At 44.9% G+C, this 16456-nt stretch overlaps 2 protein-coding genes and 1 long non-coding RNA gene across 3 annotated transcripts; 1 reads left to right on the forward strand and 2 right to left on the reverse strand.

The window, feature by feature from the left end:
• Positions 1 to 252: 252 nt before the first annotated feature.
• Positions 253 to 2925, reverse strand: LOC139561894 (E3 ubiquitin-protein ligase TRIM15-like). Its single transcript, XM_071379293.1, has one exon. The coding sequence runs from the start codon at positions 2581 to 2583 to the stop codon at positions 949 to 951; it is 1635 nt and encodes a 544-aa protein (XP_071235394.1). The 5' UTR covers positions 2584 to 2925; the 3' UTR covers positions 253 to 948.
• Positions 2926 to 4254: 1329 nt separating this feature from the next.
• On the reverse strand, positions 4255 to 6720 carry LOC139561893 (E3 ubiquitin-protein ligase TRIM34B-like). The gene has a single exon (XM_071379292.1). The coding sequence runs from the start codon at positions 6406 to 6408 to the stop codon at positions 4735 to 4737; it is 1674 nt and encodes a 557-aa protein (XP_071235393.1). The 5' UTR covers positions 6409 to 6720; the 3' UTR covers positions 4255 to 4734.
• Positions 6721 to 6865: 145 nt separating this feature from the next.
• LOC139561901 (uncharacterized) lies at positions 6866 to 15961 on the forward strand. Its single transcript, XR_011672239.1, has 3 exons — positions 6866 to 7087; positions 7227 to 7335; positions 13893 to 15961. It is a non-coding gene; the product is annotated as an uncharacterized lncRNA (long non-coding RNA).
• Positions 15962 to 16456: the final 495 nt, after the last annotated feature.

The raw sequence follows: 16456 nt of genomic DNA on the forward strand, positions 1-16456 counted from the left end.
GTCCCTGGTTTTGAATTTCCAACACAACTGTGTATTCAATTACTTTGCGAGAATGTTGTCTCTGTCTATGCATTATTATGTACTTGTAACTGACTAGTTTTCCCTATGGCGATATATTTACTTTACTTCACAGTGTTTTGGAGGATAATTCCATTTTATATCTATCTGGTTTTAGTCAAACGTGTTATGCAGGTTTTATTCCACTTTTCTTCAGTCTTCTCACTTCTTACCAATAAAGAGCATTCCATATGATTTGTGTTTTAGAGTTGATTGTTTATTTTTCATAATTTTAACATTAAATCTCAACATGACAATTAAAGATCCACCCATATATACAAAATACAGTACAGATATTAATTGTACTGTTTGTTAAATTGTCAACTGTTAAGAAAATCAGAATGTACTTCTCAGACCTGTTTGTAAATGACCCAGTTGAAAATATCTGAACAGAAACATCAGCATTAACATTAAATCAACTGACTATTTACATGATTTATTGTACAATAATATATCAACTGTACTCTGTTGTGTACTATCACATGTAATTTCATAATTGACAATGTAAAAATGTTGTAAGCTATAAGAAAATAATTTACAGAACAATTACAGACTCCTTAATGAATTAATTAATTTGAACTAATTAACCATTTGTTTTAGTTTGATGTTTTGGCTTGTATCCTTGTTCTTATGTTCTACTGTCTTTCGATTCTTTATTATGTATTTTTTGAATGTCTTTATGTTTACACACCTGTCTGTGATCTGAGCCCCTCACTGGAAAAAACAAACAAAAAGTTTCCCACAATTATTTTTAACACTAGCCAGGATCCAAACTTCTACATGGAACCCAAAAGAGTTCTACCTGCAACCAAAACTAGTTCTTCAAAGGTTCTTCAGACAAAGAACCTTTTAAGGTTTTGAATATCAACTTTATTTCTAAGAGTGTAGACATTACACCAGCTCACAGAACACCCCCATATACGGCGTACCGATAACCTTCCCACATGTGCACATGGAACCCTGTTGAGACACAAGCTGGTGGCAGAAAGACTGTGCCTGCTGAGTATTGGGATGTTCATGGACCGCTCCACATGGGCACCCCCACTGCTGCTCTGGCTGAATGTTCGCTCCATAGAGACCGTATCCTCCATAGTGCTTTGATTGACTGAAAACTCCAAAGCCTCTGGCACTGGACTGTATGGCCATGCCTGGGCTACTTCTTGTTTCCAAGGTGACAAAGGGAGTTAGATCACCCTGATGATGCTCGATCTCCATTCTGTGCAGTTCCGTCCTCTGGTGATATCTGCCCCTGCTGTAGAAGGACAGGGATGGTGGGGAGGTTTTGTCCCAGAACACTTCTAATTCCATGGGACTGGGTATTGTTTCAGGTAGAGCTGCAGTTTTCCCAGGAAGATAGATTAACTGAGACTTTAAGTCTGCCTGTGAACTCAGTTGGCCCTTCTGCCAGCGCAGAGCAAAAACGTTGACATTCCTAGAAGAAGAAACGTTGACACGTAAGCCAATGGTCCAATCACAGTCCTCAGAGAATTTGACCACCCACCTAGGGTTGGCATCAGAGCCGCTATCCTGGCACAGAAGAGTATGGGTGGTGAGTTTGGTAAGTGGGGTGTAGAACACTTTCCTGTGGTCCTGGGAAAGAGACATTCCCCTTCCCAAGCTCTTGGGGTCAAAGGTCATCGTGGTGGAATCCTGTGCTTTCTGGGGGTTCTCAGGGTTGACCAGAGCCAGCAGAGAACTCCAAAGCTGTGTCATCTGCTCCACGAGCTTTCCTCCGCTCTGCTGTAGCTCCTGGACCAGCTTGTCCCGGTCGACCCCGGGCTCTAGCCCCTTCCTCAGATCCACAGCACGGGCCTTCTCCACAGCCTGGTGCACCCCTGCATAACCCTGGAGGAAGTGGAAGGAGTCCCCATCAGACAGGGCAGCCTGCATGGTCCTCTTGGAGGTATTGATGGACACTATGCGAGCTGAGACGGAAGTCTTGATGCTGGTCAGGGTGATGTCGCGCAGGACGGACACTCCCTCGATGAGCCGGACACTGGAGCTAGCCAACCTCTCCCTCTGCTCCTTATCCCACCTCGCTAGATCCTGAATTTGTCTCTCTCTCTGGGCCAACTCCTTCTGCTCTTCCTTCAGCTTCTCTCCCAGCTCTTTGTGTGCCTTAGGCAGTGTTTTCATGTTGTGGACACGGTGCTGGTCCTCGATGGCGCAGGACATGCACGCACTAGTTAGGTCATCCAAGCAGTAGTACTCAAGAATCTTACCATGTTGGGGGCATTTGGTGGCTGCCCCAATTCCCCCAGCCCCCGGTGCTATGGGTTCAGTCAGGGTATGTGTCTGCAGCAGCAATGGCACTGTCAGGTGCGGTTCCAAGTGGTGGGCACACATGGACATCTCACATTTGATGCAAGTCTTCAATGCTGGCTTTTTGTCATCCACACACATGTCACAAACAACAGCCTGGATCTCCGGCAGAACCTGGCACACCTCAATCATTTTCACTTCTGGGATCCCTGGTTTGGTTGAAGCTATCTCAACGAATGGTGGTGGGAATCGGGTCTTTTGCATGTTAAAAATACCTCTTAGTAGCCTCTCTCAATCTTACTGACAATAAGCCTTTCAAAGTCGTTGGCCCCTATAATTATAATCTAAACGTTTTACTTGTCGGTCTGTTTGCTTTCGTTTGCTTTCTGTCTCTGATCTGTTCTGCGTTTGAGGCCACTCCTAGATTCATCTCATGCAATTTTGCTGCATTCACAACCAGGTGGGAAGGTGGTAATTACCAATTGTGAAGTCGTAAATACGAGTTGGGTGCAGAAATATAATCACTCAAATTCATAGACAGCGCTATGGATGACCATCAATTTACATATTATAGTTTTAATCATGTTTTGAGGCTATACAGTGTTTGTTTATATTTATTCGATCTATTTACAAACATTGGAATAAAAAAGCTTATTTTGAGTTCTGATTTGAGTTCTGATATTTTGCTTTCTGATGAGGTTGGTCAGTTGAACTAAGCTCATGAGGCACTTATAAGTTATATTCTTCAATAATAAATGGTACATAGCATTCATTTATGCCCATAAATTGATGTAGCAACTGCTGATTCCCCTTTAATGGTGAAATTTCTCCACCATTTCCTGGTTGATAAAATTCTAATGGTTCGCCTAATTTCAGTTTATGTGACAACAAACAATGAATAGTGTAGATAAGCATTCTACAATAAAAAAAAAAAAGCGAAATAAAAAAATGTATAACCAAAAATATCGTATTTTCTGATGTTTGAAGCTCGTGTACAAAAACGAAAGTAAAAATACGAGAACGGGAAAAGCATAGAAATTGCGCACATAGATCGGTCTTCCACTTCTCCGGCTTCCTTTGAACGAGAATGACAGATCTATAATTCACTATTCATTTATGAATTTGGTCGGGCAGCCCAAATTGCCAGAGAGGAAGGGAGAGGCCCAACGACGGAAATTCTCTCTCCCTCCAACAGTTGGCGTCTTTTCGTTGTTTCGCCTACCAAGAAATTAGTTTTTGTATGGAGGTAAATGAGAGTTTCGAATTTGCTCAACTAAAAAATGTATGGCTTATTTGCTAAGTAAGGTTAATTTGATCGAATAGACGTTTCGTAATTATAAAGTTGTTACGAGTGTACTAAAATAAGTAGGACACGTGACACCCCGTCAACTCTGAGAGAGAAAAAATGACATCATACAAAATACAACAAATAAATAAATCAAAAACCATCCCACTCCTTCAGTCACAATTCAAATCACATCCTCACACAGACTCAGGGGCCAAAGAGGACGGAGCACCCACTGACAGGCGACAGGACTCCCTGCAATAACCCCGCCGCAAAATTCCTGGGTCCCTAAACACATTCAGCCGCGATCACAACGATGCCTGCCCATCCTCTACAACTTTCTCGCTTGAGCTGCGCAGCAGATAACCAACGCAACAAACGCTACAAAGTCCACCTTCCTAACATGCAACATGTTAGGATCCCGTGTATAGAGTTACTTTGCGAGAATGTTGTCTCTGCATTATTATGTTAAGGTGTGTAACTGACTAGTTTTCACTAGGGTGGTATATTTACTTTACTTCATAGTGTTTTGGAGGATAATTCAATTTGATATATTTTGCTTTTAGTCAAACGTGTTATGCATTTTGTAAGCGTTCTGTTTTGTTGTTAATGTCTTGTCAGTTCTGACCAATAAAGATAATTCCATATGATTTGTATTTTAGAGTTCATTGTTTATTTTTCATTTTAGCATTAAATCCAAACATGCCAATTAAAGATCCACCCATATATACAACATACAGCACAGATATTAATTGTACTGTTTGTTAAAATGTCAAACTGTTAAGAAATTCAGAATGTACTTAGACCTGTTTGTAAATGACCCAGTTGAAAATATCTGAACAGAAACATCAGCATTAACATTAAATCAACTGACTATTTACATGATTTATTGTAAAACGATGAGGTCAGCTAAATGTGATTAAGGGACATAAATAGGTGGAAGTTATTGATACAATGGGACAACATTACGATAGGTGGGTGAGCAGCAGGGGGAGACAAAGTCCTGCCTTACATGTAAACTCAAATCCAACCAGTGAGTCCAACACAAATTAGAATCCTACAGTACCGACAACAACAACACACTAGCGGAGATCCAAACTGAATTCAATACACTTAAGACATTGCCTACATTACACAAGCTGACAAAACACCTCCATATACGGCGTACCGATAACCCTCTCACACTTGCACTCAGAAGCCTGGTAAGACCCATGCTGGTGGTAGGAAGACTGCTGCTGAATCTGATGGACCTCTCCACATGGGCACCTCCACTGCTGCTCTGGTTGACTGTACTCTCTATACTGTCTGGCTCCGGCTGGGCTACTTCCTGTTCCCAGGGTGACAAAGGGAGTTAGGTCACCCTGACGATGCTCGATCTCCATTCTGTGCAGTTCCGTCCTCTGGTGATATCTGCCCCTGCTGTAGAAGGACAGGGATGGTGGGGAGGTTTTGTCCCAGAACACTTCTAATTCTATGGGACGGGGTATTGTTTCAGGTAGCCCTTCATTTTGCCCAGGAAGATAGATAAACTGAGAATCGACGTGTGCCTCTGGAGGTTTATCTGTATAGGTCATCCCATCACTACGCCTAACACTCTCATAGTACTGAGTGCAAACAGAGCTCAGTTGGTCCTTCTGCCAGCGCAGAGCATAGACATGGCCGTTATTGAAATTCTCAGTAGCTTCCTTGTCACAAACGCCAACGGTCCAATCACAGTCCTCAGAGAATTTGACCACCCACCTAGGGTTGGCATCAGAGCCGCTATCCTGGCACAGAAGAGTATGGGTGGTGAGTTTGGCAAGCGGTGTGTAGAACACTTTCCTGTGGTCCTGGGACAGACACATGCCCCTTCCCAAGCTCTTGGGGTCAAAGGTCAACGTGATGGTGGGAGGTAACCCTGGGGAACCCTGTTTTTCCTGGTGGTTCTCGGGGTCGACCAGAGCCAGCAGAGAACTCCACAGCTGGGTCGTCTGCTCCAGCAGCTTTCCTCCGCTCTGCTGTAGCTCCTGGACCAGCTTGTCCCGGTCGACCCCGGGCTCCAGCCCCTTACTTAGATCCACGGCACGGGCCTTCTCAACAGCCTGGTGCACCCCTTCATACCCCTGGAGGAAGCGGAAGGAGTCCCCCTCGGACAGGGCAGCCTGCATGGTTCTCTTAGAGGTTGTGATGGATTTTACGCGAGCTGAGACGGAACTCTGGATGCTCGTCAGGGTGATGTCGCGCAGGGCGGACACTCCCTCAATGAGCCGGACACTGGAGCTAGCCAACCTCTCCCTCTGCTCCTTATCCCACCTCCCTAGTTCCAGGCTCTGGCTCTCTCTCTTGGCCAAAGCCTTCTGCTCCTCCTTCAACTTCTCCCTCAGCTCTTTGTGTGCCTTAGGCAGGGTCTTCATGTTGTGGATGCGATGCTGGTCCTCGATGGCGCAGGACATGCACGCACTGGTTAGGTCGTCCAAGCAGTAGTACTCGAGAATCTTACCGTGGTGGGGGCATTTTGTAGCCAACCCAACTCCCCCAGCCCCCGGTGCTATGGGTTCAGTCAGGGTATGTGTCAGTAGCAGAAATGGGACTGAAAGGTGTGGCTCCAAGTGCTGGGCACACATGGACATTTCACATTTGATGCAAGTCTTCAGTGCTGGCTTCCTGTCTTCTGTACATAAGTCACAAACAATGGCCTGGCTGTCCGGCAGCGGCAAAGCCTGGCACCCCTCAGACATGTCTTCTGTGAGCCCTGGATCAGTTGAAGCTGCCACAGTAAATGGTGGTGGGAATCGGGTGCTTTGCATTGTCCTTGACCTTCGCATGCTAAAATACCTCTTGCCTCGTAGCCCCTATAACGCTTCTAATCTGAACTTTTTACCTGTTGGTTCGTTTGCTTTTGTTCGCTCTGTCTCTGGTCTAATCTACGTTTGAGGCCACCTCGTGCAAGATATGCGTCAGTCCACCAAAAGTTCCTGGTTGCTAAAATTATAATGATTCGCCTGGTTTCAGTTTATGTAACAAAACAAGCTAATCATTGTACAATATAAAGCACTGTGAAATATCCTTTCAATAAAGTATTGTATTTTCAGCTGTCAGATGCCGTTGTACAAAACCGAAAGTAAAAAGATGAAAAAACACAATTTAAGAGACAATTTAGAAATAGGGTACATAGAACGGATCTATCGCTTCTTAGACTTACTTTCAATGAGTATGGGAGATCTATACTTAGCATTTCTATGTACATTTGGTCGTGTAGCTCAAAAATCTGCCTTGCTATGTATGTACATGACTGGTGACTGGGAATGGGTGTGCAGTCGGCTTGTGCGCAACTACTGATTGAAATCAACAGGGGAGTCAGACACAATTTGAAGCGACTCAAACACAGACCTTTTGCATATCCAATTCGAATCTGTTCTTTTTCCTTCAGTCTGAACAGCCAAAAAGCACATGGTTTGGGATATTTCAAGCCACATTTCAAACCACCTACAGTGGCAAGAAAAGGTATGTGAACCTTTTGTGAAAAGGGAATTTCCTGTATTTCACGACAATAGACAAACACAGTGTGCTTAAACTAATAACACACAAGTATTGTATTTATCTTGTCTAAATTGAATACATTATTTAATAATTCACAATGTAGGTTGGAAAAATTATGTGAACCCCAAGGCTGATGACTTCTCCATAAGCTAATTGGAGTCAGTGTAACGCTCGTCGTTGGAATGAGAAGAGGAGGACCAATGCGCAGCGTGGTAAGTATCCATTTTAATAAGAATACTTGAACAATGAACAAAAACAATAAACTGACAAACGACGAGACAGTTCCGTATGGTGAAACAGACACAGAAAATAACCACCCACAAAACACAAAGAAAAACAGGCTACCTAAATATGGCTCCCAATCAGAGACGACTGACACCTGCCTCTGATTGGGAACCATACTAGGCCAAACACAGAAATAGACAACCTAGACATACAACATAGAATGCCCACCCACATCACACCCTGACCAAACAAAACATAGAAACATACAAAGCAATCTATGGTCAGGGCGTGACAGTACCCCCCCCCCCCCCAAGGTGCGGACTCCGGCCGCAAAACCTGAACCTATAGGGGAGGGTCTGGGTGGGCATCTGTCCGCGGTGGCGGCTCTGGCGCGGGACGTGGACCCCACCATAGTCTTAGCCCGCTTAAGTGGCGTCTTTGGCGCGGCGACCCTCGCCGCCGACCTAGGACTGGGGACCCTAATAAGGGGCACCACTGGACTGAGGGGCGCCTCTGGACTGAGGGGCAGCTCAGGCGGCTCCTGACTGAAGGGCGGCTCAGGCGCCTCTGGACTGAAGGGCGGCTCAGGCGCCTCTGGACTGAAGAGCGGCTCAGGCGCCTCTGGACTGAAGGGCGGCTCAGGCGGCTCCTGACTGAAGGGCGGCTCAAGCGGCTCCTGACTGAAGGGCGGCTCAGGCGGCTCCTGACTGAAGGGCGGCTCAGGCGGCTCCTGACTGAAGGGCGGCTCAGGCGGCTCAGGACAGACGGACGGCTCAGGACAGACGGGCGGCTCAGGCGGCTCAGGACAGACGGGCGGCTCAGGCGGGTCAGGACAGACGTGCAGCTCAGGCAGCTCAGGCCAGACGGGCGGCTCAGGCAGATCCGGACTGGAGGGAGACTCTGGCAGATCCGGACTGGAGGGAGACTCTGGCAGATCCGGACTGGAGGGACACACAGGAGACTTTGTTCTTAGAACAGGCACAGTACTCACCAGGCTGGAGAGATCTACTGGAGGCCTGGTCCTTGGAGGAGGCACAGGATAGACCGGTCCGTGGAGGCACACTGGAGGTCTCGAACTAAGGACCTGCACAACCCGTCCTGGCTGGATGTTGATTTTAGCCCGGCACTTGCGGGGCGCAGGCACAGGACGCACTGGGCTGTGCAGACCCACGGGAGACACAGTGCGTAGGGCTGGTGCCACATAACACAGACCGAGGAGACGTACTGGAGACTAGATGCGCTGAGCAGGCTTCATCGCACCTGGCTCGATGCCCACTCTAGCCCAGCCGATACGAGGAGCGGCAATGTAGCGCACCGGGCTATGCGTGCGCACTGGGGATATCGTGCGCTTCTCCGCATAACACGGTGCCTGCCCGGACCACCTCTCTCCACGGTAAGTACGGGAAGTTGGCTCAGGTCTCCTACCTGACTTAGCCCCACTCCCCGTGTGCCCCCCCAATCAATTTTTTGGGCTGCCTCTCGGGCTTCCAGCCGCGCTGCCGTGCTGCCTCCTCATACCACCGCCGCTCAGCTTTCGCTGCCTCCAGCTCTGCCTTGGGGCGGCGATACCACGCTGCTTGGTCCTTTTTTGGTGGGTGGTTCTGTAACGCTCGTCGTTGGAATGAGAAGAGGTGGACCAATGCCCAGCGTGGTAAGTATCCATTTTAATAAGAATACTTGAACAATGAACAAAAACAATAAACTGACAAACGACCGAGACAGTTCCGTATGGTGAAACACAGACACAGAAAATAACCACCCACAAAACACAAAGGAAAACAGGCTACCTAAATATGGCTCTGTTAGGAATTTTATGAATAATGACTAAACAATGTTTACATTTAGATAAAACTATAACTAACTGAACTCTACCCTGTATTATTATTATATCTGGTTAATAATGTTAATTCATAAGGAAGGGATTATGTAGCATGAACAAGGAGTAATTAAAACATAATAAACACCATTCCAACTTAGTTGAAGAGGTGTGTGGTGAGGGTTATAAAGTAAGCAAAAAGGATCGTTAAACTATGGTTGAACTGACCCAACTTAGCCCTGAGATGTTTAGATAAGGCAGTGAGTAACTTCTTAGGTCTTCCATTATCTTGAGTTGTCTGCTAAAGTGGTAATAAATTATAGTGAGCCTTCAGGAGAATAAATTATATTGTGTGTCATGTGTGTGCGCTGGTGAGTTGGAATTAACTTTTGAACCTGTTTTCTCTTGGTCAAGAGGAGGAGCTTTATTCTGTAACCAATGACGTTATATTTTGTATTAGTGATGTCAGTTAGAGCTAGCCTGCTCTATAAAAAACACTCACAAAATTTGAGTTTGCTATTCACAAGAAGCCTTTCCTGATGGGAACCATGTCTCAAACAACAGAGATCTCAAAAGACCTAGGATTACCAATTGTTGACTTGCATAAAGCTGGAAAGGGTTACAAAAGTATCTCTAAAAGTCTTGATGTACATCAGTCCACGGTAAGACAAATGGTCTATAAATGGAGAAAGTTCAGCACTGTTGCTACTCTCCCTAGGAGTGGCCGTCCTGCAAAGATGACTGCAAGGGCACAGCGCAGAATGCTCAATGAGGTTAAGAAGAATCCTAGAGTGTCAGCTAAAGACTCTGGAACATGCTAACATCTCTGTTGACGAGTTTACGATACGTAAAACACTAAACAAGAATGGTGTTCATGGGAGGACACCACGGAAGAAGCCACTGCTGTCCAAAAAAACCATTGCTGCACGTCTGAAGTTTTCAAAAGAGCACCTGGATGTTCCAGCACTACTGGCAAAATATTCTGTGGACAGATGAAACTACAGTTGAGTTGTTTGGAAGGAACACACAACACTATGTGTGAAGATAAAAAGGCACAGCACACCAACATCAAAACCTCATCCTAACTATAAAGTATGGTGGAGGGAGCATCATGGTTTGGGGCTACTTTGCTGCCTCAGGGCCTGGACAGCTTGCTATCATCAACGAAAAATGAATTCCCACGTTTATCAAGACATTTTGCAGGAAAATGTAAGGCTATCCGCCAATTGAAGCACAACAGAAGTGTGATGCAAAAGGACAAGGACCCAAAACACAGAAGTAAATCAACAACAGAACGGCTTCAACAGAAGAAAATACGCCTTCTGGAGTGGCCCAGTCAGAGTCCTCACCTCAACCCGATTGAGATGCTGTGGCATGACCTCAAGAGTGCGGTTCACACCAGACATCCCAAGAATATTACTGAACTGAAAAAGTTTTGTAAAGATGAATTGTCCAAAATTCCTACTGACCGTTGTGCAGGTCTGATCCGCAACTACAGAACATTTTGGGTTGAGGTTATTGCTGCCAAAGGAGGGTCAACCAGTTAATAATTCCAAAGGTTCACATACTTTTTCTTGCCACTGTACGAAGCTGCCTCCAACATCGTTTTAGAGAATTTAGCAGTATGTCCAACTAGCCTCACAACCACAGACCACGTGTAACCACTCGAGCCCAGGACCTCCACATCCGACTTCTTTACCCATGGGATCTTCTGAGACCAGCCACCCGGAGAGCTGATGAAACTGAGGAGTATTTCTGTCTGTAATAAAGCCCTTTTGTGGGGGAAAATGCATTCTGATCGCCTGGGCCTGGCTCCCAAGTGGGTGGGTGGGCCTATACCCTCCCAGGACCACCCAATGCACTTTCGCAACAGTGCCTGACTTGGGCAGGAGCTCACTGATACTCTGTACCATCACCTCTTATTTTCTACTGCATAAGATCCTGCACGTCTTATAAAATATTGGCTAAAAGTATTGTGGAGTTCTTGCACCTAAATATAAACAGTACAGGCACCCAAAATGAGTACCAGCACCTATTTCCTTCCCAGTCAAGCACTGGAAACAACACATGGTGTCACGTTCCTGACCTGTTTTCTGTTAGTTTTTGTATGTGTTAGTTGGTCAGGACGTGAGTTTGGGTGGGCAGTCTATGTTTTCTGTTTCTATGTTGGTTAATGGGTACCTAATATGGTTCTCAATTAGAGGCAGGTGGTTTTCATCTCCTCTGATTGAGAATCATATTAAGGTAGGTGTTTTCACATTGTTTGTCGTGGGTGGTTGTCTCCTGTGTCTGTGTTTGTTTGCACCATACGGGACTGTTTCGTTCGTTCGTCGTTTTGTTTGTAGTAAGTACTTGTTCGTTCGTGTTTCATGTAAGTTCGTGGTCCAAGTCTGTCTACATTCGTTTTGTTATTTTGTTTAGTTGTCAAGTATAGTTCGTTTTGTCTTGTTAAATAAATTCATTATGTCAAATCACAAAGCTGCATTTTGGTTCGATCCCTGCTCCTCCTCTTCGGATGAAGACAAATTTGACACATTAACCTAGGACTAATTATTGTACTGTTTACCACACTTGCAAAATATCAGATCTTAAAATAAAATGCATCATGCAATATGCAGTTAATCTGCTTTTGATGTATTTTGGACCATTTTCAATGATGTTGACTACTTTAAATATTATCTTCTCCAGAACCGCTGGACCGATCGGCACCAAATTTGGTGTACAGCATCGATGCACGCACATCTTCAAACACAATATTTTCCAAGACTCTAGCTAAACGATATGGCCGCTATAAGCAATGTGTCATGTCTAATGATTGGAGACAGGCGCAGGAATACGTAATAGGGTTTTTTATTTTCACCCAAACAAAAAAGCGAGGTGTAAACCTATAAATAATACACGGGACGAGACCCGTAAAACAAGTGCACAAATACACGTAGCATGGAAGCTGATACAATAGCACAGGTACTCACAGGTCCAACGGACATGGTAACAATAACCGACCAAACAATGGTGAACAGAGGGCACATATACACAATTACTAATCAGGGGGAATTGGGAATTTCATTACGCACCAGGTGTGCTCCAGGTGTGCATTTAGCATGGGTCCTCAGATCCTCAAAAGGTTCTACAGCTGCACCAGTATATCACTGGGGCCAAACTTCCTGCCATCCAGGACCTCTATACCATGCGGTATCAGAGGAAGGCCCTAAAAATTGTCAATGACTCCAGTCACCCTAGTCATAGACTGTTCTCTCTGCTACCGCACATCAAGCTGTACCAGAGCGTCAAGTCGAGTTCCAAGAGGCTTCTAAACAGCTTCTACTCCCAAGCCATAAGACTCCTGAACATCTAATCAAATGGCTACCCAGACTATTTGCATTGCAGCCCCCCCCCCCCCCCCCTTTTTATACCGCTGCTACTCTCTGTTATTATCTATGCATAGTCACTTTACTAACTCTAGCTACATGGACATATTACCTCAATTACCTCGACTAACCGGTTCCCCCGCACATTGACTCTGTGCCAGTACCCCCTGCATATAGTCTCTCTATTGTTATTTACTACTGCTCTTTAATTACTTGTTATTTTTATTTCTTATTCTTATTCATCTTTTTTTAAACTGCATTGATGGTTAGGGGCTTGTAAGTAAGCATTTCACTGTAAGGTTGTATTCGGCACATGTGACTAACACAATTTGATTTGATTTGAACTGATTTATAGGGATCTGTGTGCGAGACCACCTGAATGTTGTTTTTGGTACAAGCCTGGAAAAGATTGCGCTGAGAGACCTTGGTCTGTAGATGCCACGTATTAAGTTGTGTGCAGTTTGGTCATTGGGTTCCAGAGGAGTAGTGTTTTAAGTGACTTGCCTAGTTAAATAAAGGTTACATTTACCATCATGCACATTTGAGTCCTTCCAGGCCTTATGGAAAGATGGAATTTACATTATTTCAGTAAATTGGCGGAACCGGTATAATAATAATGAACCAGAACAAATACAACAGGCTTCTCTGTTTATTGTACATCCGGCAGTAGCCTATATTACATTCTATATTCATCATAGTAGGAGTTCGGTGATGACCAGAAGAAAGCAGGCAGCAGAGAGATGAACAAGCATCTGGATCCAGCTGTTGCAGCTAAGCTCACAGAGAAGAAGACTGAGTTAGCTCCAGCTCTAACATACCGATCAGCCACCACAATGTATTTATTATTTAACTAGGCAAGTCAGTTAAGAACAAATTCTTATTTTCAATGACAGCCTAGGAACAGTGGGTTAACTGCCTTGTTCAGAACAACAGATTTTTACCTTGTCAGGTAAGGGATTTGATCTTGCAACCTTTTGGTTACTAGTCCAACACCCTAACCACTAGGCTACCTGCCGCCCCAATGCAAACACCACCATGCCCGGCCTCCCTCCCTGGCCCAGATCCCTTCCCTCCCTCAGGGCCTGCTGTGGGAAGCGAGTAGGGCATTCATTCCGAGTTGACTTCGAGATAGCGTGGGCAAACTACCAATGCGTTGTCCTTGCTCAGCACCTTTCCATTAGCAGCTTTTTACAGCAGCCATTAGGGGTCAGCAGCCATGTATCAGGGCAACCACTCCTCTATTTATTCTATATGTTTTTGTATGTGATGTCCTGTAATTAGTTTAATTGACAAGTTTTAATAACACAATGCACATTTAGGTGAAAGCAACCAATAGAATATTTTCTTGTCTTTATCTTAGGTCAGAATGGGGTTCATGGTCCAGCGGCTGTGCTACGGGATCAGCTGGGATACAGAGGAGATCTGCGAGGCACGCAGAAAGATTTGCAGACCAAACCAGACGCAGGAGAAGGAGAAAGACAAAAAGGAGAAAGAGGAGAAGGTATTGGAGGTGCCTCGCCTCAGTAAGGACGATGACGGGAGTAACAGGAGGGAACATTCACCCGTCTCTTTTCTTGCAGGGCCCCAAAGCCCTCCACTTCCTCCGTGCTCACCGGCACCCCCCCACAGCCACAGGGCAACACCTAGAAACCCGAGACAAAGCCCATGAAACAACGTCAAACCCCGCATGCTCTATCAGGTCTCTGCTGTGGCGGAGCTTCGATCGTAACAAAAAGCCTTTGAAGGAGGAGCTCCATCGTCTGCAGGCCCTCACCAGGCTCCACATGAAGTACATCCGCAAGTGGTTCTGTAACCAATGCTTTTCGTTCGCGCTTTCCACTGGTTCACAGCCCAATGGTCTCTTGTCGTCAGAGACACAGCTCATTCAGCATCTGACACAACCACTGCCACCACAACGTGACAGCATGGACAGACCACCACCGAAGAAGAAAATGGTTTCTCAGGCAGATGATGTCGAGATCATAAACTGCAGCTGCAATGGTAACCATGACAACCCTGCTAACACCACCCACCAGATTAGGTCAAGCTTGGAGGGGGAGGAAGTAGAGAAAGAACCACCTGAAGTACAGAAGAAGAAGAAGAAGATGATGAAGACGAAAACACAAGACCAGAGCTGGAGTTAAGAGATGCAAAGAGAACGGCAAGAATTCCCCAAAATGAAGGAGGAGCGGAAAGAGGTGGGGATCACAACATTCATAAACAACCCACGGAGAAGAACAAGCTTTCAAAATGGGCCTGTGGTCGAAGAACAAGACCATGGCCCAGCTGGAGCTCCTGAGACAGAAGCCAGTCTGCTTCTGCAGTCGCATGTAGTGCCCCCCAAGTGCTAATGGGGAGGTTGGTAGGAAGAAGGGAGCAGGTGCATAGAAACTTGTGACTGGGCGTGAAGCAGAAGTGACTGCTGGGACAGACTTGGGGTAAATCTCAATAGTGTAAAGAGGCTTCCTCTCCTTGTTTTGTTCTCTCCTTCGCGAGCTCTGATCTGGCATGACCTAACAGGCGCAATTAAATGTTGAAACTTTAAAGCCTATCTTAACCTTTCACCTGTTTGCGGGGACGATGGAAAGGGAAGCCATGAGTATGGAGACACTCCCCTGCTATAATTTGACTGGAGAGGCCTGAAGGGGGCTGAAAATGGACTGTTAGGCTACATGTTAGGAGTTGTCACGAATAAGACAGCATTCTGTTGTATGTTACAAGCTGTTGATTATGTTTATGATGAAGTTCTACAGTCTGCTGTAATTTTAGCACTACTAACTTCCTGTTCACATGGTTCCTAATTTAAATGTCAATTAATGTTTCAAGCTCTATCACAGGTTTGTGCTTGGAAGTTTCTAACTATGTCATTGCATTGATGTTCCTTGTTTGAGATGTTCAGCGTGTAAAGAATTGGGGAAACTACCAGACCAGCGACAGCATATGGACACGGGGTGCGTTCCAATAATCTCTCCTTCGTCCTGGAGCGTTCGATACTCCCCACTAAAGCATTGGATTGATGTAGTTGGAGTGCCAGTCATTTTCTTTCAAATCCATGAAGGGAAGTGAACAACTGCTCACTTCGGGAGGAAGGAGAGATTATTGGGATGCAACTGTTGTTTAAACAGAACGGATCAAATCCAATCAAATTTTATTGGTCACATACACATATTTAGCAGATGTTATTGGTCACATACACATATTTAGCAGATGTTATTGGTCACATACACATATTTAGCAGATGTTATAGGTCACATACACATATTTAGCAGATGTTATAGGTCACATACACATATTTAGCAGATGTTATTGGTCACATACACATATTTAGCAGATGTTATAGGTCACATACACATATTTAGCAGATGTTATTGCGGGTGTAACGAAAGGCTTGTGTTCCTAGCTCCAACAGTGCAGTAGTATCTAACAATTCACAACAATACACACATATCTAAAAGTAAAATAATGGAATTAAGAAATATATAAATATTAGGACGAGCAATATCGGAGTGGCATTGACTAAAATACAGTAGAATAGAGTATACACATATGAAATGAGTAAAGCAGTATGTTCCATCATTAAAGTGACCAGTGATTCCATGTCTATGTATATGGGGCAGCAGCCTCTAAGGTGCAGGGTTGAGTAACCAGCTGGTACCAGTTTAATATTTGATAATGTTGTTGGTAATGTTACTCAGTATATTCACCTTCTGACCTCATACTCTGCTTATGCAGTCTGTTTCCTTGTCTTTTGGCAGATCTTGTGTGGTCTTGTCATGAGTAAGAAAGTAATTAACTTATCTATAGCCTAATTAAAGGTACAGTAACTAAAGGCTCATGTTAAATCGTATTGGTTCCTCAAGTGCTGGTCAGGTTTTCTCATACCCTTTTATGAATGAACAGAACTGTTTCTCCTTGTTCTGCAAG

Source organism: Salvelinus alpinus, chromosome 31, assembly GCF_045679555.1.
Source record: "Salvelinus alpinus chromosome 31, SLU_Salpinus.1, whole genome shotgun sequence".
Lineage (NCBI taxonomy): Eukaryota > Metazoa > Chordata > Actinopteri > Salmoniformes > Salmonidae > Salvelinus > Salvelinus alpinus.